The sequence below is a fragment of the Sturnus vulgaris genome, chromosome 14, assembly GCF_052056855.1.
Source record: "Sturnus vulgaris isolate bStuVul1 chromosome 14, bStuVul1.hap1, whole genome shotgun sequence".
In the NCBI taxonomy this organism is placed as follows: domain Eukaryota; kingdom Metazoa; phylum Chordata; class Aves; order Passeriformes; family Sturnidae; genus Sturnus; species Sturnus vulgaris.
In genome coordinates this window covers 9,959,169-9,984,245 of record NC_142256.1, presented here as the reverse complement: position 1 = coordinate 9,984,245, position 25,077 = coordinate 9,959,169, and the positions used below count along the sequence as shown (strand labels likewise).

General features: G+C 41.9%; 1 protein-coding gene across 2 annotated transcripts in view; it reads right to left on the bottom strand.

Annotated features, from left to right (window-relative positions):
- Nucleotides 1–1,195: 1,195 nt before the first annotated feature.
- BRWD3 (bromodomain and WD repeat domain containing 3) overlaps nucleotides 1,196–25,077 on the bottom strand; it is a 50,153-nt gene continuing 26,271 nt past the window's right edge. The window contains exons 17-41 of one of the 2 annotated variants that reach the window (XR_015806726.1): nucleotides 24,572–24,797; nucleotides 23,752–23,922; nucleotides 22,011–22,194; nucleotides 21,472–21,565; nucleotides 20,736–20,885; nucleotides 18,756–18,832; nucleotides 17,978–18,155; nucleotides 17,110–17,226; nucleotides 16,552–16,659; nucleotides 15,400–15,524; nucleotides 15,114–15,196; nucleotides 14,568–14,679; nucleotides 14,089–14,150; nucleotides 13,848–14,003; nucleotides 13,037–13,157; nucleotides 12,400–12,525; nucleotides 12,235–12,316; nucleotides 11,635–11,691; nucleotides 11,152–11,292; nucleotides 10,779–10,931; nucleotides 9,788–9,951; nucleotides 9,211–9,308; nucleotides 8,594–8,752; nucleotides 5,319–7,410; nucleotides 1,196–1,454 (exon numbers count right to left, since the gene is read on the bottom strand). Coding sequence is in view for 1 of the 2 variants with exons in the window: in XM_014888154.2 (XP_014743640.2) it covers nucleotides 6,617–7,410; nucleotides 8,594–8,752; nucleotides 9,211–9,308; nucleotides 9,788–9,951; nucleotides 10,779–10,931; nucleotides 11,152–11,292; nucleotides 11,635–11,691; nucleotides 12,235–12,316; nucleotides 12,400–12,525; nucleotides 13,037–13,157; nucleotides 13,848–14,003; nucleotides 14,089–14,150; nucleotides 14,568–14,679; nucleotides 15,114–15,196; nucleotides 15,400–15,524; nucleotides 16,552–16,659; nucleotides 17,110–17,226; nucleotides 17,978–18,155; nucleotides 18,756–18,832; nucleotides 20,736–20,885; nucleotides 21,472–21,565; nucleotides 22,011–22,194; nucleotides 23,752–23,922; nucleotides 24,572–24,797 (3,738 nt within the window). In the remaining variant the exon portion in view is untranslated. Of the gene's footprint in view, nucleotides 7,411–8,593; nucleotides 8,753–9,210; nucleotides 9,309–9,787; nucleotides 9,952–10,778; nucleotides 10,932–11,151; nucleotides 11,293–11,634; nucleotides 11,692–12,234; nucleotides 12,317–12,399; nucleotides 12,526–13,036; nucleotides 13,158–13,847; nucleotides 14,004–14,088; nucleotides 14,151–14,567; nucleotides 14,680–15,113; nucleotides 15,197–15,399; nucleotides 15,525–16,551; nucleotides 16,660–17,109; nucleotides 17,227–17,977; nucleotides 18,156–18,755; nucleotides 18,833–20,735; nucleotides 20,886–21,471; nucleotides 21,566–22,010; nucleotides 22,195–23,751; nucleotides 23,923–24,571; nucleotides 24,798–25,077 lie in introns of both variants that reach the window. The other variant, XM_014888154.2, reaches the window with a different exon arrangement.

Genomic DNA, 25,077 nt, shown 5'->3' with positions numbered 1-25,077 from the left:
ATTTTATATAATGTATAACATGCATTGCATATTATGTATTTTATAACATGTATTATCACATATGATGTAAACACGATGATATTGAGTGTATTAACAGCTATGATATAATATCAAATCAATATGATAGCAATATGAAACAGATGCACAGCCAAGGGAGGTTTAGCAAAGGTCAAACAGCTCTGAAGGGAGTGGAATTCCTTCCCTCCAATGCCATCTGATGGATGTACACAAAGGGGGGCTCCAGCATATATGCAAAACAAGTTTAATTTTGTTCTCTGTAACCATCAAGGCCAAGAAAAAAACAAAAGCCCTTTTTTCCCTGGGGTTTGGAGGATGAGTGTTGTGTTAAAAAGGAGATATTCATTCCCATCAGAGAGGAAATGCCACTGAAATCAGTGCAATAAAGTGAAATGTCAAGTAAGTCAGCAGATTAATGAGGGGAAAAGTCAAAATAGAATGACAGAATCCCAGAATCCCAAGCCCAACCTGTGCCTGACCCCACCTTGTCCCCAGCCCAGAGCACTGAGTGCCACCTCCAGTCCTTCCTTGGGCACCTCCATGGGTGAGGACTCCAAACCTCCCTGGGCAGCCCCTTCCAATGCCTGGCCACTCTTTTCAGGAAGAAATTCCTGCTGATTTTATTCCATATATTTATTGTCAGCACCTGCCCTGGCTGCTCTACACAAACCCAGCCCCCATCCACCTCAAAAATCCATTTAATAACACAGGAGTAAATCCTTATTTCCCATGAAATATCCCTGTGGGAACAGTCCAACCTTCCCCTGGAGCTGAGTCACCCCCTGAACCCACCCCTGTCCCACAGTGGCCAAGGGACCTTGCCCAGAGCCTCCTCCTCCTCCCCTGCTCCTTTCATGGCTTTTTTTTTTTTCTCCTTCTTTTACCAAGAAATCATTTGCTGCTCCTTTCCTTTTTCCAGAAAAATGGCATTTTGGAGCCAGATCAGATGGTGATTGGGTGAGGGTCTCCATCCCATCCTGCTCAAGACCTTCAAAGTGTATGAAAGCTTCTCTATCCATTTATAAATAATGTTTCTATATCCACTTTATAAAACTTACAATTAAAACTATAAAATTATCTAGTTGCATCAAAAAGCAAAGTTTTTTTACATTAAAACCTTAATTTTACCTAGTTTTTCCCTTTTAATATCTCAACTACTCAAGAAGCAATCCAAAACCAAAGTAATTCTCTTTTTATTTTTTTTTATTAAGACAATCCCACAGCTGGAAAATGAAACATCCTAGATTACATCAGTGACTTCAAAAAAACTCTAGAAAAAAATCTTTACAAATTTACATTTGTACAATACAAAAAACTAACAGCTCATTGCATATAAATATTACATTTGGTCTGCCAACATGTGGCATCAAAATCCCTGAAGTATTCATTAAAGGGACCTGAGATAGCGGATGTGAAGATATGGGCATAAATATCACCTGAAAAAAAAAAATAAAATAGAAAGTAGACATAATTCTAATAGTTTTGTGCATTTTTGGAGTATTTTAAATCCCGAACACGACCTGGAGAGCCTAAATCAAGTGAATTTTGCTCCAACATCAAGTGGTATTTCTACATGAAATCTGCTCTAATGACTCATGGAGGAATGAAGAGCCTGAATTAATATTTCTACAGAAAAATAATCCTCAGACGTTGAGTTCTGAACACACCCAAGCAGCCACCACTCTCTGAGGAAGAATTTTAGGAAGAGAAATAGCAGATTTGGATTTTACCTGTGAATATTCTGGCAGGATTTCACCCCCCACCCTCCCCAAACAGCTCCTCACAGACCCTAAACCCAGGAAGATCTGCAGTGCTTGCCAATGAAAAACCCCAAACTGAGGAACTGCTCCTAATTTCCCACTGATGGAATTATTTCCCTACTATTTACACGTTTTGCCAGCTCCCCAGCGTGGCTGCAGTTACTACCAGGAGCAGTAACTCCAAGTGCTTGGTTTGCCTCGGAAATCTCACAGACTCGGATCAGGTACCCACATCCACGCACAAAAATGTATTTCAGCACCATTTTTAGAACACTAGAGTTAAGGCTGTGACAGCAATTCCCACTGGAAATTTAAATTTTTCAGGGATTCGTAGCACAGTTGTGTTGAGTTCGCTGTGGGCCGAACACGACGTAATAAAAATGTACAAGCTTCCAACAGATCTTTGCATTTCTAAGACTAAAAAAAGACGAGTTTTTAGACTAAATTTTGCAGGCTGTTACTTACTGTACATAAAGGAGTTTTTTTTTACCATGTGTAAACCTCGGATATATTGAAGAGTTGAAAAGTCTCTGTCGCTCATGCGCAGGGATTTGCTATAATACACATTGTAAGAACACAACAACAGCTCCCTACCTATTAAATATAGAGTTAGCCTTTGGAGGGTTAACTGCTCCTTCAGGAAATCATCAGCATTTTATAAAACTCTGCAGGATGGTTTTTAAATAAAAAGATAAAATTAAGACATGTAAACACACAAAGACAATTTTAACCCATGAAATCCATGATGGGATGCTCCAGATCAGGACACAACATTCTTAAACCTACAGCTGTTCACTTTTCCCTGGTGTTCATCACTCAAAGATGGAATGAATCAAGTTTTTATCAAAAATTAATTTAAACTGATTTTCTCATGTTAATATTCTGTGATTTGGAGCATAGAGACATTCCCGAGACACCCGAGAACAGCTTTTCCAAATGCTAGGCAAGGATCATCTTGTTTTTGGGAGTCAAGAGAATCTCCAAATATTTCATTTTTTAAAAAATTAATTAAATACTCTCTGCCACACCCCTGGTGCCAGCTCTTTTCCATGCTCTCTGAACTACTCAGTCCTTCTGCTTCCCCACAGGAGGAGCAGCTGAAATGGACATTGAGGAAAACATTCCAGGAAAGTGAAACTATGCAAACAGGACACAGGATTTGAAGCAGGCAAAAATCCTCCAGTAATTATTTCTCCACAATTCTTTCTAGTTTTTGTGTCTGCAGGGTGGGGGTGGTTGGGATTAGGGGGTGGCTTCTGCTTGGCTGATGGAGAAAGGAGTGATGGAAAGAGGAAGGAGGGTTAAAACTGCTCAAATCCATCCAAGTTCAAGCACCAACAGAAAGGTTTAACCTAACAGCCTGGCAGGCCAGCAGAAATAAAATTCATCACAATATCCAAAGTTTCCAAGAGAATAAATAAATAGCCTATAAAAGGAAACTACAGGACAGAGGTGGGGCATGGCAAAGAGGAAAAGATGGAGAAAATAAAAAGCAGATGAAATTTGGGCTGAATCATGGAATTACTAAGGTTGGAAAAAGCTCCAAGATCTTCAACCTTCAACCAAATCCCACCAAGGGCCTCACGTGCTCAGTTCTTGGATGGTGACTCTGCCACCTCCCTGGGCAGCCTCTTCCAATGTCTGACCACTCTTTCCATGAAAAAATTTTCCCTGGTATCCAAGACAACAACACCTCACTAGTGCCAAATAAGCCTTGTCATCCATGCCCTGGTCTGGAGAGCAAGGGGAGCACTGCAGGGACAGTGGATTGGGGCTGGGAGCAGCTGAGAGCAAAGCCATGAAGGATTTCAGCCCTGGCTCTGTGCAGGATGGAGTGTGTGGGACTGACACCTTTCCCAAGGTGTCCCCAAGGGCCCTGAGGTGCCCCAGCAACTCAGGATTGGGATCTGCCAGTGGCACATCTCAAGGAAACAGAGGCACCAATGCCCAAACATCTACAGGAACCAAGGAACCCCTGGCCTGCCTGCTCACCCTCAGGAATCCCAAAATCAGACCTCAAATCCCATTCCTTAGGCAGAGTCTGGAGTTTTCTGTTGAGAGTGCAAGGAAAGACAGCACAGACATTCCTGACTCTGCAGCCTGCCCCAAGCTCAGCAGGGTCTGGAGCAGGGAGACTTTTGGATGGTTTAAATCACTTTAAATCCTGCTTCTGCTGCACCTGGTGGGCTCATCCTAAGGTCACCACACACATAAGCAGCTCCTGATAGGATCTGGGATTTGAGAGCATTCAAGTTCCTACAAAAGGGTAATTATTCCACAGAACTATGAGAAATCAACTGCCCAACTCAGAGAAAGAATCCAGACACAAATCCAAGCAAAAAGAACAGCTCTAGACCCAAGTAATTTGGCATGCTTATAAAAGGTTCTCATGCACAAAAAAAAAAAAAAAAAAAAAAAAGCTCTTTTTTCAATTTTTACACTAAATTTTGCTGTCCCAGCACCCCCTGCTCTAGCTCAAAGTCATGGGACACAGTAATACTTACGCCACAGCAAAGTGATGCTTCACTGGTATCTTCACAGTACAGAGAAAAGATACAGTTAAGAACATATTTAATCTTACTCTAATTGCTGCTAAAATACACCAACTTATAAAATGATTTCTCTGGAATCCCTGTGGTTCCTCTCTCCCCGACCCCAACACAAAATAAATAAGGAATAAGTGGATTTTCGGCCAGTCAGAAATAGAGGAAAAAAAAGCATTTCTTTTGCATTTCAAGCTTTTCAGGCTTTAGGACAGAACCCATAGTGTTTACATTAGCTCACAGGACTGATCTAAGGGATATGATTCCAACTATGGACTGATGCATACATGCTATTCCTGGTTACCATATGTAAAAAGACCAATCAGTCAAACAAATAATACATTTCTTATAAATATAAATGCGTGTATATATATACAGATATATGAGAGAGATGATAGGACAGGTGTTTATACTTTAAAGCCCAACACAGAACTAGGAGAGCCTCTGTACTTGGTTTTTTTTCCCCACCCCCCCATCAAAAACCAAATCAAGTCCAGCAATGGATTACGGCTGATTTCAAACATTCCTTACAAAATTAAAAGTGTGGTTTTTGTACTGTACCATAAACTCATATTAATGAGCAATTTAGGATATACTCTCCTCCATCACAAAACTAAACCTCTGCTTTTTTAATTTTCAAGTCATTTTTGCATCTAACTAGGATTTTTTTTTTTTGAAAGCGAGATAAAATAGCTAGTGCTTAATATAGAAAGTCAAAAATTAAATTCCTTCTGCATCTGAGAATATACATGGGTCACTCTTTGCTGCCTGAGGTTTTCCAGAATTATTGACCAAGCTGTGCACAGAAGAACTTCAGGATATTGGATGAAAGCTTAAAAAAAACCCTAAAAACCTTGAAAAACTCCACTGGAACTTTGTAGTCTCTTCTGACTTGTTCTCTCTGTGACCTGACTCTGAACTGTCAGACAAGGGGAGGAAATTGGAATCCCACATCCATTCCAGCCAGAGCCCAGGAAGGAAGGAAGAGGCTGCTCACCTCCAGCTCAGCCCACGCCACCGCCGAGGTCACCCAGGAGCCAGCAGGGATCTCCTCACCACTGCACTACCACTGCCACAGGGTCTCAAGTCAGCATTTCCCAGGACAACAAGAGCACAGTGCAACAGGAATTCTCTTCTGGAAGCTTGAGACACGAGAGTCAGTCTGGGGTGGGGAGGGGGGACAGCTCCCTCAGCACCTCTGAGGGGTCAGTGGGTGCAGGCAGCCCCTCTGCACAAAACCCAAACCTGCCCCAAACATCTGCTGCTGAGAACTCTGAGAGCCACTGCATTTGTTTTGTGGTGGCAACACAGGGAAGATACAGCTGCTCACAACTTCCACCCCTCTACTCCTTCTCGCCTCTTCTCCACCATGCTCTGAATAACAGCATCTATTTTCTTTTCAGATTCCAGTAGTTGTAAATAAGAGGTAGCTGAGCTACTATTAAAAATCATGCTTTGAAGAGGAGGAACCTTTCAAATGTTGAAGTCACCCCTTTAGCTGCACAATCTCGATTAATACTATAAAAATATGAGAGGACAAAAAGAAAATAGATGCAAGTAACTTTTGCATTTGGCACCTTTTGTCTAGATATTCATACTTCTCAAGTATTCTCTTTTTAATAAAGTTAATGCACACATAGGACACACCACATCAAAGGTTTGCTACATATTTACAAGGCACCAACCCTTTGTCACTGTTTTTACACGAATAAAGAACCGATAGAAAGCACATCAGGACCCCCAAAACTGTAGTATGGACATACTTCAGTTCAGCACAATTTCATCAACGTTTGGCCTGGGAAGATTAAAATAATCCAGATCCTTCTTACAATATAGAAACTGTAAACATTTTATAGCTGCCTTTAGGATTGGTGTATTGTGCAAAAGTTATAATTATTACTGTGTCTAAGGATTTATGGCAGAAACCACATAAAAACTCTGTAAGAAGGTGCTATTTCTATAATACAAAAACAAAACGAGGGAGAGAAGTCATAAGCGTGACTCGAAAATGTCATGTTCTTACTGAGAAGCTGGAAGCCTCTGTAATGTGATGAACTCGTAGTGTGTGGGGAAGAATTTCTGTAATTTAAGGCCTAATGACTAAGGCTTGTTTTGACCAATGAAATGGGGAGATCTGAAGCTTTAAAACAAACACAAACTGACAGGATGGAAAAGCACCACTGTGAAACGTGAGTGGAGTCCCCGCACAACTTGCTTGGTAGAATTTCTGGTAAAATCCCTGCAGTAGAAGGCCATTGAAGTTCTTTTAAAATTGTTCCAAAAGTTTTCCATCTGTCAATAATTCCATCCCATGAGATGGCTGACCCTGGCTTTTTCTGTCATTTTCCGCACCCTGCCTGACCTGGAAGTACCAAGGTTCAAAGGATCCTCGGTGTGCACAAAATTGTCATTGTCGGAGTCGTCGTTGTACAGGACAGTTCTCCTGCCCTCGTTCCTGGTTTTGATCCGGGGGGGTCGGCTGAATCTCCCTCCAAACACGTTCTCCCCAAACTGTCCCCCAAAGAGGTTTTCGAACTCATCGTCGGCGAGCCGGGCGCGTTTCGCTCTGGTGGCTCCTCGCGAGGCCCCTCGGCCTCCTCGGCCTCTCCTGCCTCCCCGGCCGCCGCCTCGTCCTCTGCCGCAGCCTCTTCCTCCTCTGCCCCCTCTTCCCCCTCTGCTCCACCTGCCCCACCTGCCCCATCTGCCCCTCCTCCCTGTCCCTCGGCCCTGCCAATTCCGTTTGCCCGCAGGGAGTTTCCGTTTGATTTTCCGTTTGGGTTTTTTGGATTGCACAACTTTGCTGTAGTCGTGGTCGCCGTCGATGTAATCCTGGTCTGTTCTGGAGGTTGATTCCGAGTCGGAATCTGAGCCACTTCTGCTTTCAGAGCTGGAGCTGGATCCTGATTCCCCACTTTCTGATGAAGACAAACCAGATTTTTCCTTTAATTCTCTCTTCTTTTCCTCCTCCTCCTCCTCCTCCGCCTCCTCCAGGTGCTCGTCCTCTTCTGAGGCGCTCAGCAGCTTCCTCTTGACTCCTGCCCGGGGTTCTCTGCCATCCCCATTGGTCAGTGGCCCATCAGGAGAGTGATCTAAGCAAAAACAAAACAACCCCATCAGCATCACCCCACAGCCAAACAGGACACAAAAAGTGGGACTGGCTGCAGTTGCCTTTGGAATTCTCCTCAGCTGCCTCTGAGGTGTGCTCAGGGATGATCCACTGGGAGCTACTCACCCTTTATGTGCTGTGGACACAATTAGGTGCTCTAAGGGGAAAATCTATCAAAGTAAACATATTTTTTACCTAGAAGCAATGACTGCAAACTCTCCTGAGCAAGAGTTCAGTGAAGATCCAAGCACAAAAAGGAGCCTGGAGTGACCAGGTTGGACACAAACATCTAAAACCCAGGTGAATCCTACCTGGGATGCCAAGGCAGGAAAATTCTAAAATTCTTTCCAAAACTATATATACACAAAAATAACATTCTGCAAGCAGCATTTATTCCCTATCAAATGCATGCTCTCAAAAGGCTCAGTCCAGGGAATATTAATGGAAAGCATAACTCAAGAGAGTCGATGACCCAAGAAAGCTCACTAGTATTGCTGAACACCTTCAATGAGAATTAAACAAAGTATCTTGCTGGCTTGGGACCCAAAATCCTCCATGTTTTCAGGGTTATGAATGTGACAATGAAGGTTAAATATCTTCTTTAAGCTAGGACAGGAAAAGCTCACCTGCATCCAGCACTGCTACAGCACAGGACTGTGGCCTTGGGAAAGGTTCCAGGAAATGCCCATGCAGTGCCCACCTTGGTGGAAACTCTGAGTAACTCATCCCTGAGATTACCACTGAACTGTTTCCCTTCTAATCACAACTACTTTGTTTTGCATGTGAGAAAAGTATTTCAATGTTTTTGTGAACTTTTTTTCATCTTTGGTTTCAGCTTGATTAATAAAAGGCGAAGGTTTTGCAGTGGAGATTCTCTTGGTTTGTTTGTTTTCTGTAACTCCTGAAGGAACTGTAGGAGTTTAAGAGCAGTCAAGTTTTCCATCTGGAGAGATTTTAAATGACTTCACTGAAGTGCACATGGAATCATCTGCATTCCACACCTCAGACAGGACAGCCAGAGTAAAGTAAATTCAATTTTTGGTACGGTTTAGGAATATATACAATGCTACACTGAGGCAATAATTTCATAAACATCAGACAGAAGCAAGATCTTTCATCTCTAGTGAAACTAGTCAGTCAAAGCACAGAACCTCATTATTTCTCACCTTGTTTCACTGGTGTAGATTTGTTCCTGACTGGTCTGCTTTTCCCTGGATCTATGGCATTTCCACTCCGGCTCTGTGCATTTGAGCCTGATGAAGATGGTTGACCCTCCAGCTCTTCACCAGTGGCTGAACCCAGAGGTTCTTCTGCTGTATCTGAAACTTCAGACAGGACACCACAAGGGGACAGGGTGATATTTATGCTCTATTTACAGGGCTGTGTGTGGGGAAGTTCTGTATGCCCTGAGTTAACAGCCCAAAGTCATGGTAATCTCACCAAGCTGCTCTGCAGCCATGGAAAGACAGATTCCTCCTGAATGTAACCTCAAGATGGATTAATTTAATTAATTAATCCAACAGTGCTATAGAAGAGAGGCCCATACACAGGAAGTCTGGGCTTTTGTCACTGGAATAATTCTTATCATGGCCAGACTGATGTTCCCAATTCCCTGATCCTTACCCAGAACTTCCCAACAGCCAAACTCAGCTAACACAACCTACAGACAACACATTTCCAGGACCTTGCTCCTTCACCAGGTGGGTTTTGTATCAAGTGCCTCATGAGGACAAGACTCAACCTGACAGACAAGCTGCAAGAGAAAGGCTGGATTTCTCCTCACCATGAGATGAGACTGAAGAGTTAGTCCTGGTCAGGGGCAGTGAGGTATTTTGGTTGGGTTTGGGTTGAATCTTCATTTGCTTCTGTTTCCCTTTTGGGCTGCAAACACAGAATACCCCAAAGAGAGAAATCTGTTATCACCAAAGACTCAAATACAAAAGTGATTTCTCCTGCAAAGTGATCTTTTTTCCCCAAGTGTGATAACACTAAAAATAGTAACACCACGGTGCTGTTTGCTAAAGGTAAAGGAGTTTGCAGGGACAAGATTTTATCTCCCCTTTTAAAACCAACAGTCAGTTCACTTAGATAATGTATCAGATGAAGGTAGGGAAATGTTACACAACACTTTTTTCAACAGTTAAAAGTCACAGAGAGTTGATCTTTCATTTCCTCCAGAGGGAACACTTGTAACCACATCATCTTTCACTTACCAGAATTACAACCTACAAACTGAGCATGATTTTAAGTCCAAAAAGAACGAGGGAAATGAGCAAGACTGCTGCTGGTTATTCCAAAAGGATAACTACCCCTGTCCTGTGGAATGGCACTGGCAGCCAGGCTCACCATCCCTGTTTTACCTGGATGCTCTGCTGGTTGAGGGGGAGCTGCTGCTGCTCCTCAGCCGTTTTCGGTACCGAGGCCTTCTCCTCTTCTGACATTGCATTGCTGACTTGTACTCAGAGATGATGTTTTTCATGTGATTCTCAAATAAGGCAGAGAGTCGAAGGGTCATGCTGTAAATCTGCAGTGAGGGAAAATGGTCAGGCTTATTCGAGTTGAATAACTTGAAGATCAACCAAAAAGACATCACAAAGATGTCCAGACTTTGTACAACAAAGGAAAAATTCATAGTGATGTTCCACTATGAGGCTCTTTACAGATTATTTCCTTCCATGGGCCTTGTGTATCTTTGCAATAGAAAGTGTTTTCATAAAAGGATTTGGTAACAGTACAAAATATTTCCAGAGTTGAAGGAAAATGGATTTCTGGATTACTGGAATACAGTCCCCTTCATCAATCCCCATGAAGTATAGTAGCAGGTCTTAAGATAACTTGAATACCAAGGGAAAAACAATTGGATTTCACGTCTCCTCACCTTTGTTTTTGCACTAAATCCCTGGTGAACTGTCCTTACATCACCCTTACAGAGCTACAGAGAAGTAACCCAAAATGTCCTCAGTCCTAATTTCTGTAAACCAGACGTCAAAATCTTTAAATCACTTTCCTGTCCTCTTTCTAGGCCTTGCTTTTGTGCAGCCTCATCCACAATATGTGCAGTTATCAAGCTGATAGCCTTGTTTACAGGGATAAATTATTGAAAAAAATAAAAGCAACTGGTGACCAGTCTTCTGTTACAAATTTTGCAAGGAACAGCTACAACAGTGACCATCATCCCAGATGAAAATGGAACTTAGAATCATCTGGGAGAGCAGAACAAAGCAGCTTTATAAGCATAGAATTCGTGTATCCTGGTTATTTTTATAACACCAAGCAGTGCTTTGCTCTTCAGACCTCATTTCGTGTGTTTTATTCACGTAGGGCCAACAGGCATTAAAATTTATTACTTACACGAGACTTTTTATTAGGAGTGTAAGCTTTAGAGTTGCAGAATATTAAACGAATATCTTTGTAAAATTCCAAGGGACTGGTGTAGTTTCCTGCTTCCAAGGTTTCTTTCACAGTGCTGAAGTCCATGGGAGTGTCTACAATATCTCGATAATCCTGTGAGAACACACAAGAGAAAAAAATCAAAGCTCTCAAATCCTACAGCAGTAACATCACCTCAGTGCCCACCCAGTGGCTCAAGTCATTCTTTTACTTTGAGAATTGTTGTAGATAATCCCCTGAAAACATCAGCTCATAAAGGGAGAGGACAGAGCCATGCCCAGCGTGGATGTTCTGCCAAAGGAGGAACAATTCTGGATGTGGAAGCTGCACTTACAGGGTAAGAGAAGAGATCAACAGGCTGCCTGAAAGGCTCTGAGTCCTCTCGTTCATAAATCAGGTTTAAGAGCTGCTGGCACTGCTCCTTCCAAGCATCAGCACTGGCTTTCATGGGCTGCCTCTTCACTCTTCGTCTCACCTGCAGGGAAACAGGTATTGCACATGGTATCAGAATATTCACATTGCTCCCTTGAAGTTCCTACTAATTCCCAGCACTCTGATTCAAAGCATTCCCCAATTAAAAACAGAAATCCAGAAAGATTAAAGCACAGTTGATAGCACAGCAATATGCAAATTAGACAAATTAAACAAATTGGCCTTTTCTGGTCTCATATAACACTCAAACCCATGAGAAGCTGCAATATTTCAGCTCCAGCCTTGCTATATTTATCAGTTGCATCGAAATTTGACTGCTGGAGATTTTTTTTTTTTTAATCAAATTTAAAAAAACCAAAATGACCAAAGCAGAAATTTTACTCACTCGTCTTTTCCCAGAGGAAGTGCCTGGAGCGTCTGAATCCACATCTACTTCTGCCACCTAAAGGCAAAGGGAATGATCACACACAGACAGGTCTGGATAACCCTCAGCCATGGAAAAAGGGTTAAAAACCACCCAACAACCACCACAGGGCACTTGCAACAGGAACTACAGCACATTTCAAACTGCACTGAAGGGGAGAAGGTGTCAGGAGAAGGAAGCAGCTCAAGGCAGTGATATCCACCATGGATTCTACCTGACATTTCACTCCAGGGATCAACTGATAGGAAATGACACAGAATTACATAAGGAAATCAGCTTTGCTGCCTCAGTGACAATGGAGAGCTGTTGTCCCTCTGACTAACAGCTGCACTTCCCAGCTCCCCTCATTACTCATCCTTCCAACAAAACATCATGTACTGAGAGAAGATTAAAGACAGGCAATTCCAAGAAGCATTTTTACTTCAAGGAGCTTATTGTCTCAGGTGAGCCTAAACAGCTTCATCTCCAAAACTCAGTGCAATTACCCATAAAATAAAGACTCAACAAAAATCAAAATTTCTTTCATGTGCTGAATTTTAAAAGGGAAGGAAATGATCTTACCTCCTCTTCCTCATCAGTACTGCTCAGATCTTCTGCTTTCACCTTGTTGTAGATTTCTAATATATCAGTACAGCTCTGATCTCTGCAGGACAATGACAAAAACCAAGGTAGAAAATGAAGGATCCCCGGAGTTGGAGCTCTGGGGTCTGTGAGGTCCAAACTCACCCAATGAAGCGGAGCAGGACATCTGTCACAATTTTGGCTGCTTTGACTATGGGGCTGTCTGGCTCGTTGAATGTCCTGGCATTGTGTTCAATGTATCTTACCTCCCACATCAGGGCAGAGATTCTCCTGAAAAATACACAAAATTAAAGGAATGGGATGGAGAAGAAGGTGTATGTTATTTTTCTTCCATGTTCAGTAGGCTTATTCGGTTAAAAATGGAATTGGGAATTCAGATCAAGCAGAAACAGGTGGTCCTCAGAGGGAAAAATAAGAAAAGGACATTATTTATTCCCAAATTAACTGGCAAAACTGAGATTTCCAATTATCAGCATTATTCAGTCACCTTTTGGCAACTGCAACACAAGCAAAGCCCCTCCTCAAAGGCAGCAGGGATGGAAACAAAGCAAACATGCTCTGTCTCCAACAGAGAGCCAGGCTCAGGGTGTTAAACCAACACTCCAGATCCAGCTACAGCAGCTTTTGCCTTAACAACATGGCCAGGAGAATTTATTCTTCAGGAAGACTCACTTTGCCCAAGGCTAACCTGATCTTACACAGCTGCTAAAGGGACTTTAAACAGCATTCAGCTCCACACAGTAATAAATGCAATCAATGTCAGCTACAAACCCAAACTCACCTGTAAAACCTGTTTTCAAGCCTCCTCCTGATGGTGGTGAGGTCAGTTGGATAAGCAACGACAGTGCAATACATGGGATAGGCACTAAGGTCCACTGGAACAGCAAAGGGATTAGAAATATCTGCAAGACAAAAGACCACAATCATTTAGATGCCTCCAAGAGATGTTATACCAAGATTCCTTTCAATGGTTTCTGGGGTTTCTTTCAAAGAATTTAGCAAAAGCAACACAGATCTACAGTTGAGAATGTCATTACCCACAGGGCAGGGTTCTTCCTCTTGTACCATCTATTCCTGCTCTTGAAAAAGCATTTTTTATGTATCACAGCTGAGATCTGTGTGCCAGCAGCCAATCTCACTGAAAGGAACGTGGCATTTGCACTTACAGCAGGAATACTAAAACACATAACAAGTCAGAACATAGACATGTCCTGGGTGTAAACAGAGGCAGAATTAAAGCACAGTGGGCTATTAAATGGTTACAAACCAGTTACAAGGAATTTGGAGGTGGGGATATTTAGTGAGGATTTGCTGGTAGGTTTTGAGGGGTTTAATTGTATGTTTTGCTCTTTCACCTTTAGATATGACCCACTGGGAAGCCCCACTCAAAGAAATCAGGTCAAGCCTCAGAAAAAAAAGGGAATTTAGCTTGGAAACTGAAATATGAAATTTAAAAGGCTCTTTTCAGTAATTCAGTTGAGTATATTTCAAATACTCCACACCAAGTCCCAGCACTCCATCCCATCTACTCTTCAGTCCTGTGCCACCTCCCTGATACTGTTAATCCTTCTCCCTTTTCTCACCAAACATACCAAGGGAAAGAAGCTGCTCAATCCCTCGGATTACTCGTTCACATTCTTCATCTCTGGAATGAGCCCCCCATTCTCCTTCCTGGGGTTTGTAGAGGAGAGCTGTCAGCTCCTCCGGGGTCACAGGAACTCCAGCACCGACCTCCTCCGGATATGCAGCTGGAGAGGAACAATTCCAGAGGGTAAATCCAGGGCCCCAGAGCTGTTTGCTTTGTGCAGGGACAGGAATCCAACACACACTTACTTCCTTCTGGGATCGGTTCCATGTCCCATGGACTCATCCTCTCTCTTTCATTGTTGTCCCAGCTATTAAAAAATTCATTCAAATGCACAAGTTAGAGCTCAATATAAAGACACATCTTTTCTTTACCAGATTTGACCCAAAAGGTCACTCCAGTTAGGAATAAGATATTCCAACTCCCTATTTTCCTCTGGTATCTCCTACACAGTCACTGCACTTCTGTTTATACCAGAAGTGTTGCTTTAGGAATAAATCCAAGAGTTAAGTAAGTAAATATTCAAATTAAAGAAAGATTTAAAACATTCTAAAATAAACAAATAGTAAGTAACAAATAAGAAGTACAAGACATGAAATTAAATAAGTAAATAAAGTGTCTGGGTATGTATTTAATTGGAAAAAGGGATTCTAGTTCTTGAGGTTCCTGATCCTATTTTTGAAGCTCTCTGAGTTGTGCAGGATCCCCAGGACACGGAAATACTCACTGGACACTGTAGCACTGGAAGGAACTATCAGGATATTCTGCCTGGAAGGGCTGCTGACTCTCCACAGTCCCAAACCACCAGGCATCATCAATGATACTGCGAAATCTATCCCCTGGAAGGGCAATCATTGCATTCAGAAAAAAACCAAAAACAACAAGAATTGCTAAATATTTCCTTTTAGAGAATCAGCTCCCTCTTCTGTGAATGCCTCACTGCCATCCTTACGTTTTGTACCACAGGAGTTGAGCCCTTGCTCTCAGGGCAGGATTTGCCCATCTCAGGGAAATACTCACAATTGCCTCATGACCAGATCAGGAGATTCTCCTACTCTCACTGCCCTTGAAACAGTTTCTCTCATTTCTCCTTTTTTTTTTTTTTTTTTTTTTTTGCTACAGGAATTGCAGCAAACATCAAATAAAAGTTTCTACTAATCTTTACAATATCACGTGTGTACAGTCCTTTATATGGTAATAAAGACAATGTATCCCATTAAACAGCTACAGAAATGGTGCAAAAACACATGGAATTGGAAAAAAAAATACTCACCTATTTGCCAGTTCCTTTCTTTGGCTTCATTATAAAACTGATGCAGCACAAGGAAATCAATAACATCTGGCATATCATGGTACCTTCAGGAAATAAGACCAAAAATGTTATTATTACCCAGAAATACAGTTCTAGATGAACAACACAGTCCTCAAATTCCATGCATTTGGGATAACCATCACTGCCATCATCATGCCTTGCACAGGAAATAAGAAAGGAGGAGGGGGAAGTTTCTACACTGCAAGGAAAGCTCTTGAAGAATGTCATCAGCATTCCAGTGACTTACTTTATGGAAAAGGATTCTCCTGTCATTTTGCCTGTGATTGGATCCAGGAATGCAAGCTTCAAGCAGCAGAGTGTGGGAGGCCCAACTTCATATTTAATCCCTACAGTCTTCACAAATTCTTGTTCCTAGTTAGCAAGAAGTATGGAAGAGCATTATTTTACCTTGCCAACAACAAAAATATCAATTTTAAAGTGAAACATTAATAAAAACCCAAATATGTTTCCAATATATGGCACAGGTAATTTCACCCATTAATTTTTCTTTTCCAAATACTAAAATCAATCACTGTCACCTCAAAAAGAAAAATGAAGCAGCTCATTCCTTTGGCAGGTTTGTGAACAGGGTTCCTACAAATTATTTAAGAAGGTTCTAAGGAACAAACCCAGTTTTAAGCACACCAAAGGCTCTCCCTGACCTACCCCCTCATTCTTGCACAGGGGGAAAAAAGGGAATTCTTCCTCTGAAAACCGAAATTCCACAATAGCCTTTATGTTCATGTCCTGTCAAAGCCCGTCCTAAGTGAACAGCTTTTTCCTTTTCCTCACAAACTGATGATGCCTTGGAAAATTACAGCTGGAATCACTGAATATCAGGGACTGGTAACTGGGTATTTTCCCAATAAATCAATTATTTTCATTAATAGAACCACTGGCATGGTTAAGTGATTATGAGCACATATATGGGCTCTTCTCTTGATATGAAATCCGAGGAAAGCAGGAAAAACATGGCAACACTGTGGATTAAGTCTTGGGAACTCATTCAAAGCAAGATCCAGTGTTTAAGAGAACTCCTGCACACTCCTGATTTCTTCTTTCTTACCACAGCATTAAAAACAAGAAACAGAACCCAAATGCTCAGGTCACTGTAAAGTGGTGAGAGAACCACAAACAGCTCTGCAGTGCTGGGTTCTGAATGAATTCAGTGTTCAAGCAAAAATAATTTGTGTTGAAAGAGACCCTTGAGAATCAGGTTCCAAAACCAGGAAGTGAACAGATGTAAAGACTTTGTGTTAATGAAAACTAACTTTAAGATTTACAATTAAAACTTTGATATTAACATTTTAAAGCAACACTTTCATTTTTTATGATGGTTTTTCATGTCAGTTTAACATTACAAATACATTCAGCTCTTTGAAGTATTTCTTGAACTTACCCTGAGTTCCATTTTGTTCCATGGTTGTTTTTGCATGTTAATACTGTAAATTTTGGCTTTCCTCACTGCCCTCACATAAGCTTCATGGCCTTGCCTAAAATAGATGATCTTAAAAGAGAAAAAAAGAGAAAATTAAGAGAGAAAAAGAGCAAAGGAAAACAAAAAAGTAGAGAAAATTATTTTACTGATTGTACTCTTCCTGTTCATTCTATATCAGATCTTATCCCTTTCAGAACACATTACACACTTATTTATTTCATCATAAAACACTCTTCTAGTTAAAATATTTATATTAGTCCCCAAATTTGCATCTGCTCTGTGCTTTAAAACCGGGATCATTAAGAAATGTGCAGGTTAAGATGCACAACCAATTTTTCCTGCTAATCCCAAGTTACCCGTGCAGAAAAAGGGATGCAGGATCTGTAAACAACAAACTGCCTGGGAATTAACAAAGTTATCAAAACCCAGCCTGTCCTGAGCACAATTCCCTGCAGATATGGCTGGGTAGAAGAGTCCTAAGCAGGCTGAGCTGCTGATTTCCCAGGAATTGTTGAGTACCTCATCTCCCATCTGGGGCACGAAGGGCGAGCGGCGGGGAATGGTGTCCAGGATCCACTGTGGGGCCAGCCACTCCTCACTGGGCTCCCCTTCCAGGGACAGCAGCCCACTGGCTTTCTAAACACAGCACAGCAGGACAGAACAGAGCTGAGTTACACACAGAAGTTCAGTATTTGCAGTCATTTAGAATGCAATCAACACAATATTCAGAATACTGTTAATTACTATGGAGAACTCATCGTGCAGCAGTTACTGCAGGTAAGGTACAAGGAAAAGCAAATTGTGGAGTGACATCCTTCCCCAAAATCACCACTAAATAGCTGAGAACAAGACAGGTTTGTTATAAATATAATTGAACATTAAAACCTTCATAAATCATTAAAATGTCTTAAAACCTTCATAAATCATTAAAATGCCCATGGCAGGGGGGTGGGATAAAATGATCTTTAAGATCTCTCCAACTCAAACCAGTCTGTAGTTCTATAATGAAGAAAGAAATTGTATTTTTATAAATATTCTGAATGTCTTTAAAAAAAATACCAGGAAAAAGAAATCTGACCATGTCTACAATAGAGATCCATTATAATTTTACAAGAAAACCATCCTGTTGTAAACCTGACTGTAGTGAAGAGCATAAATCTGGGAGAAAAAAAATTGAATTTGTAATGAAGAATCACCTGTGGGAAACATGGAAGCACAATAAAACAAACAATAAAATTTCTTGGTACCACTGGTACCACAATTACTGTGATCTCTCTAATTTTTTTTTACTCTATACCCATTTATGAAGAATTTTACTTTGAAAACAACACTAAAACCCAAATTCATATTCATTAAGTACAAGACACTTAGAATTACAATTGCTGACCTTTTTCCTTGGCTGTTTGAGTTTCCTTCTCTTTGGCTCCAGCCCTTTTGTTCCCTTCATATTTTCATCTTCAGAACTACTACAGATTTTCCGAGCTGCCTGCCTGGTTTGTCTCTTTGGAGGCTGCAGATTAATCCCAGCATCTGCTGTCCAGTCTGAATATTCACTTGATGAATCACTGTAATAAAAATGTTGTAAGAAAGAGAACAGAAAACTTCAGTTTCCCCATAGTGGATTGAAAAGTCCAAACATTCAACCTGCTGATTCTGCTCAGGATTAGCACAGAATGTTGTTATCATGTGAATTTAAAGAAAAACAGGTGCTCTCAGATTTGTGATTTCAGTAAATTCTTTTATCAATCTGAAACTCACAGTAAAACCATCTATGGCTGATATCAATTCTCATTATCTCACTGATTCACAGACTGACTTCATAAGAACTGGCAGCAAAAAATGCATGGAACATTAAAAGAACTAGAGCACTTCCCTAAAAATCCAGTGCTGACTTTTAAATACCAAATAATACACGTACAGGATTTATATGGCAAACCAGCACTGATTTTTTCAAGTAACTTTAAAGACCATCTTTTCTTATAAAAGTTTTTTTAGAATTGTTTTTTACTTTGAAAAGGAAAAAAAACAGAAAAAAAATCACAATATAAAATGTTTCATGACTAACTGGTTATAAATCAATCTTCAAAATGAAGTCTGAGTATCTACTGTCCTACTTAAATCCCATAATAAACCAGTGTTACCAATTCAGAGCCCAGTGCAGGTACCTGGAACTGCTTTCACTCTGCCATGCTGCCACAGGATCATCCATGGATGCATCACTTGTGCCAACAGTCTCATCTTCCTGTAGTGAAAACAAGAGGATTCACTCTAGGGCCAAGGGTAAATTGGATCATTTTTGCTTGCAAGCAAGTTTTATCACCTGAGGAAAACTTTGTATTCAAGGGCTGGTTTAGCTTTAAAGAAATAAATCCACAATTTCTTCCTGTATCTTAATTAGTATTATAATATATCCTTATAGAGCTCCTATAGAAACAAATGTGAATTTTAATTATATGAGAACTACAGAATGAGTTCTTATTTAAGTTTTTGATTAATGAATTTTAGTGCCCAGGGCCCAGCTTTTTGAGCTGTTCTGTACTTTCAACACATTTACAAAGCAACAATGTTCAGTTTCTTCCTTAAGGAGAACAAGTTATATTTATCTGGTATATTTTAGGTTCTTCCCTTGCCAAAATCAATGATTAATACCAATACTCAATCTCTTTCAACAGCAGTCTACAGATGTAGATGAAATCAAAGCACTGCAAAATGAAATCAAAGTCCTGACCCAGAATCCATGTGCTGCATGAAATCCCAAAATAGCAAGTGGTTTAACACAACCCAGTTAAATTTACTTGAAAATGTTTCAGGTTTCCAAAAATACAGGAGCTGTTTTAAGCTACTTTTGAACACTGTCCTGGCATTTAGGTAAATGATCCTTCACTCTCCAAGACCAACATGCCACAGGAACACCACAAATCCCAGAGACTCAATGACCTGAGTGTTTCATCCCATGTGGAGAATCACAGAATATCCTGAGCAGGAAGGGACCCACAAGGATCAGAGTTCAGCTCCTGGCCCTGCACAGACACCCCAACAATCCCACCCTGGGCATCCCTGGCTGTCCAAACCCTCCTGGAGCTCTGGCAGCCTCAGGGCTGTGCCCATTCCCTGGGAGCCTGGGCAGTGCCAAAACACCCTCTGGGGGAAGAACCTTTTCCTAAAACCCAGCCTGACCCTGCCCTGACACAGCTCCAGCTGTTCCCTGGGTCCTGTTCCTGTCACAACCTCTCTGGATTCCCAAGACTGCTCAAAAAAATCACCAAGAGAGGCTTTGTGATGGCATCAGCAGCAATTTGAGGATTCTTGGATGAATTCTCTCAGGCTCCATTGATTTGCAGGGATCCAGCTGGAGCAGCAGATCCCACACAAGTTCAGGGCTCACTGGGAGCTGATCACTCTCAGTCGTGGCCCTCCAGCTTAGAGCACTGGGACCCCCTTGCTCCACTATCCATGTTGAAGATGGAGACAAAAGGATGTGTTAAATCCCTGTCACTATTTGTGAGGTGACCATCCCCATCCTGCAACGGGCCAATGTTATTTTTATACTGCCTTTTGCCATGAACACATTTGAAAAACCTCATTTGACTGCCCCCTATTCCCCAGTCTTGGCAGCTCCAGCTCAAACTCAGCTTTGGCTGCACAAACAGTGAACACACGGAACCTGAGATTTGGGAATAGGGAAGAAGCTTAATGTGCTCTGGGATTTGGGAATGGGGAGGAAGCTTAACATGCTCTGGGGTTTGGGAACGGGGAGGAAGCTTAACATGCTCTGGGATTTGGGAATGAGGAGGAAGCTTAACATGCTCTGGGGTTTGGGAATGGGGAGGAAGCTTAACATGCTCTGGGGTTTGGGAATGGGGAGGAAGCTTAACATGCTCTGGATTTGGGAACGGGGAGGAGCCTAAACGTGCTCTGGGATTTGGAAACGGGGAGGAACCTTAATGTGCTCTGGGGTTTGGGAACGGGGAGGAACCTGAACGTGCTCTGGGATTTGGGAACGGGGAGGAACCTCAATGTGCTCTGGGATTTGGGAATGAGGAGAAACCTTAACGTGCTCTGGGGTTTTGGAACAGGGAGGAACCTTAACGTGCTCTAAGATTTGGTAATGGGGAAGCTGTTGGAGGCTGCTGGGAGGCTCAGACCTCAGAGGAGCTGTCGGAGTCGTGGCGGGCACAGGGGTTCTGGCTGGCTCCCTGCTGGCTGTGCTCGATGGTGGAGCGGGTCTGGTACGCGTGCTGCCGCTTCCGCTGGTTCCTGCGCAGAGAGCGGCCGCCTCCTGCCTGGAATTCGCTCTGCCGGGGGACAGACAGGGACAAAGCACAGGGAGTTACTCATGATTTACACCGTTAAAAGGTGCCTGGTTACAGTGGCTGAGTGTGGTACCTCAGTCATAACTGAGCAGAAAGAGATCATTGTAGAATTAGACAACATCTCTGATGCATTGCTGTTTTCGGTGTGGATTTTTGGTTCAATAGAAATTCTACTTTCCTTCGGAAAGGAAATGTTTGAAAATACCGTTCTTTTCTATAAAATTCTTGCAGTCTTTGCATAAGATAAATCCAGCCCCTTGTAAAAGTTTGGCACCTCTACTTTCCACAAGTCAAACTGAAAACCCACTGTGGCTCTGTGATTTTCCTTTCCCAGCATCTTCCCACCGCTAAAGCCTCAAGGATAGAGATTTACCACTATTTGGATATTACAGACAGCCAAATCAGTTACAGAAGGAAGAAGATAGTGAGCCAGAGAAACAATTAGGACTATTGATCTTCTAAATAATTCAATAAAATTGGTTTGGGTTTTTTTGTTGGTCTTATTTTTGTTGCTCAGCGCTCAGAACTGCTTCCCACACAGATTGTCTCTTCCAGGGCATTAACTCACCCGCTGTAAGGTGTGGGATGGCTTTCTCTTCTTGTCAGCAGTGTATAAACTGATTTCTATTTCACCTTTGGCAGCTCGGCATTCTTCCTGGACCCTAATTATACATAAGAAACACACATTATATTCATTAAACCATCATGGAACTCAACAGCCTCCTTAATACATACATTAAAATACTTGTGCTGCTCTAAGAAATCTGTGCATAAATTCCCCCAGCAGCATCCATCCATTTGTTCTTGGAATCACAAGTTGAAGAAGCAAACTTGTTTGCTGAGCAGCTGTAATTCTTTTCAAATGCATTAAAATTATTTTCAAGTCTTTTTCAAATAAAGCTTGAGGGAAATGTTGTATTTGGAGCACTGAAGAAAGAGTGAATTGTGAAAAGAAGGAATTGCCATTCTCAACTCTCCATTCTGATCCCAACATTCCAAACAACCAAGCCCCAAAGCTGACGCGCCGCCGAAAAACCATTCCAGGAGAGTATGGAAGGCTCATTGCACATCACACAACTGAATCACTCATCCTACTGAGCCTCTTACTTGCTGATGCCTGGAGGGAGCTCGTTGACCACCACCCTCCTGCTCCAGGCCATGAGGTCCCTCTCGGTGGCCATCTGGCTGCGGGGCGCATTGTGGTGCATCTGCCGCACGCCCTCGATCTGCCCGCTCCGGCGCAGCCCCACGTTGGGTGGGGAGGCCACGTCCAAGCCAGGGCTACGAAGAGCTGGGGGACAGACAGAGAAAGAAAGAGCTTCTTCACTTCTATGAACCACCAATAGAATCATGGAGTCACAGGATGGTTGGGTTAGGAGGGACCTTAGAGATCAAACATGGGACAGTCTGCCATGGGACACTTTCCGCTGTCCCAGGATGCTCCAAGCCCCGTCCAACCTGACCAGGGACACTTCCAGGGATCCAGGGGCAGCCAAAGCTTCTCTGGGCACCTGTGCCAGGGCCTCACCACCCTCACAGGGAAGGATTCCTTCCCTGTATCCTGTCCAAAATTTAAAGCATAAGGATGGCAAATGGAATCACTGCCACCATTGTCCTCACTTATCCCTCAACAAAATTCCCTGCTTAAGTATGGTAAATCACACAATAATATTGCATTTATGGTTGTGTAAAGCTATATAAAAATATCTGGCTATTTAAATACTTTATACATACTCCAATTAACTTACTCAAATGGGCAGTTCATATGGGCAAAGTCATTGATCAATGCAAGTTCTAGAAAGAAACTGTGCTTTAACTTCCACACCACTCATATCTGGAAATTCCTTTACACAACTACAGGGATACACAAATAAAACTGGGAACTGGGGCTGTACAACACATCAACATATCCTAAGCAGCAGAAAAGACTTTGAGTGAGCTGAGGCTGCCTTTTAGGCAACCTTTTCAAAATATCAACTTAGATCAAAGCAAAAATGCATTTTCATATTTTTCGCTGATATTTTTCTTACTCTTTCTTGAATTGAAACACGAGCAATTCCACATCCAAATCCTAATGAGCTTTGCCAGGAAATCTACTTCAAATACATGTAATCAGTCACTTAACCTAGAAGTGATTTATTAGCAGCTGTGAATTCTCCCAAGGCTCAGGCTGACTTGCAGCAGAGTCCTGGGCATCTGCTCCCTCCCATCAGCTGCACTCACTCAGTTGCTCACATCTGATTGAGTGTGGTTTCAATTTTTAATCACTTTGTGTATTAAAAATAAAATCACAGTAGCAGAACACTTACCAGGAGAATAATCTCAAGCTTTCTAAGGAAACACTAAGACAGAGCAGCATGTTTATTTTATTAGCACTGATGCTCAGCATTGTGCTGCAGCAGGAAACCATTAGTCTGTCACAACACTGTATTCCACTGACAGCCCCTAATTATATGCTTTCATTTTGGCATTTTGTAGTTATGAAGTTTCATCTCTGCACTGATATCAAGACAATACAGTGAACTTCATGCTTATTTTTCAGGAAACTGGTTTATAGCAGGAATAATTCCAGTCCAATAACTCCAAGCAATCAGATACAGCCCAGTTAGACCACTCAGTCCCTTCAGCTGCCTCCTAAATTTAAATTTTAATTTTAGTTTTAATTTAAAAAGCTTAAATTTATAATTCCTCTGTTAGAATCCACAAAACATCCCACTGCTCCACAGGGTTAACAAGAAGAGGAGAGAAAAGCATCCTCAAAGACACCATCTCATAACTGACATTAACACTTTGATCAGTCCTTCCTGTGATAAGGAAGGAACTGATGGAGATAAGGCTGAACACTGACCTCCATTAACAGAGTGGGATCTGTTGAGTGGAGGGTTTGGAAGAGTTTCTCCTTCATTAATCAGTCTCAGATCTTGTTCCCTCTGGAGCTCTCTGATCATTCCATCAAGGATACTCTCATCCTGGTCATTGGTTTGCTGCCCGATGACTTGTTCGACCACCTCACCATCACCTTGACAAGAACAGAGTCACAAATGCTGATAAAATGATTGATTTCTGTATTAACAAACACCATAGAGATAATCCCATTTAAAACCCTGCATCACTATTTGTCTGTTCTGCAAAACATCTGATCACCAGCTGGCTTTCTGCTCTCATGTAATAAATAGAGGCAAAGTTTAGAAGAGAAGTTACAATAAAATCCTAAAACTCCAGACCACATGTAGAACATAAACACAAACCCTTAGAAACAGCAGGGAGAAATTATGCTTCAGTAGGTAAGAACTGAAGGTCTTTTTTGGGAATCAGCATTTTGCTAGTTTGTGTCTACAAGAAAAAAGAACTGTTTTAAAAAAACAAAAGCTGGTTTTCCATGTCTTCCTCACTCTCCTGCTCTCTTTTTCACATCCACAGTTATAGAGATTAATAGATAATGCTTTAAACATCTGCTATATACCTGGGAAAAATGCACAGATTTTGGAATATTCTTGCTACTCTTGCCTCCAGTCAATTTGATTCCACACATAATCCCATCCCACCCCCTCTTCTACCTGTATATGGGATTTAAACCATTAATTTATACATCCTCACAGCACCATCCCAGGAGCTGGTGCTCAATACTGTGCCACACTTCTATTATTCATGAGGTTCAGACAGAGTACCATTAGCCACATATCCCAGCTGAGGAATAAGTTGTTCATCCTTGCAATTTTCCCTCCCTGGCACCAGCCTCTGGAATCTCGTGGGATGAGGATTTCCATCAACATCCACCAGGAATGGAGGAGGCATAAGGTGTGGAGCCTGTTGAGTCTGTTCATCCAGCACATAATTATTGGCATCCCGGATGAGGGGCCGGTAATCCGTGTGGAAGAACATCTGATCAGGAATCTGAAAGAAAAGCAATGTACTAAATAAATCAATGGCCATTTGCAGCTGTCTTGCTGCTCTGGGATGGCTCTCATAGACCACAACTCCTACATTTGGGATCAGCACAAGGAATGTTGTGACAGAGAACAGATTTGTACTACAAATGTGGTTTATTACCAAGGCCTGATGCAGAAATTCAACAGTAAAATAGGCCAAGAGAGGTGGACAGAGAAGTTAATGTTTTTCTCCTCAATCTATAGAGTCTCTTGTCTAAATCTTCTTGATTTAGATAAACAGCAAC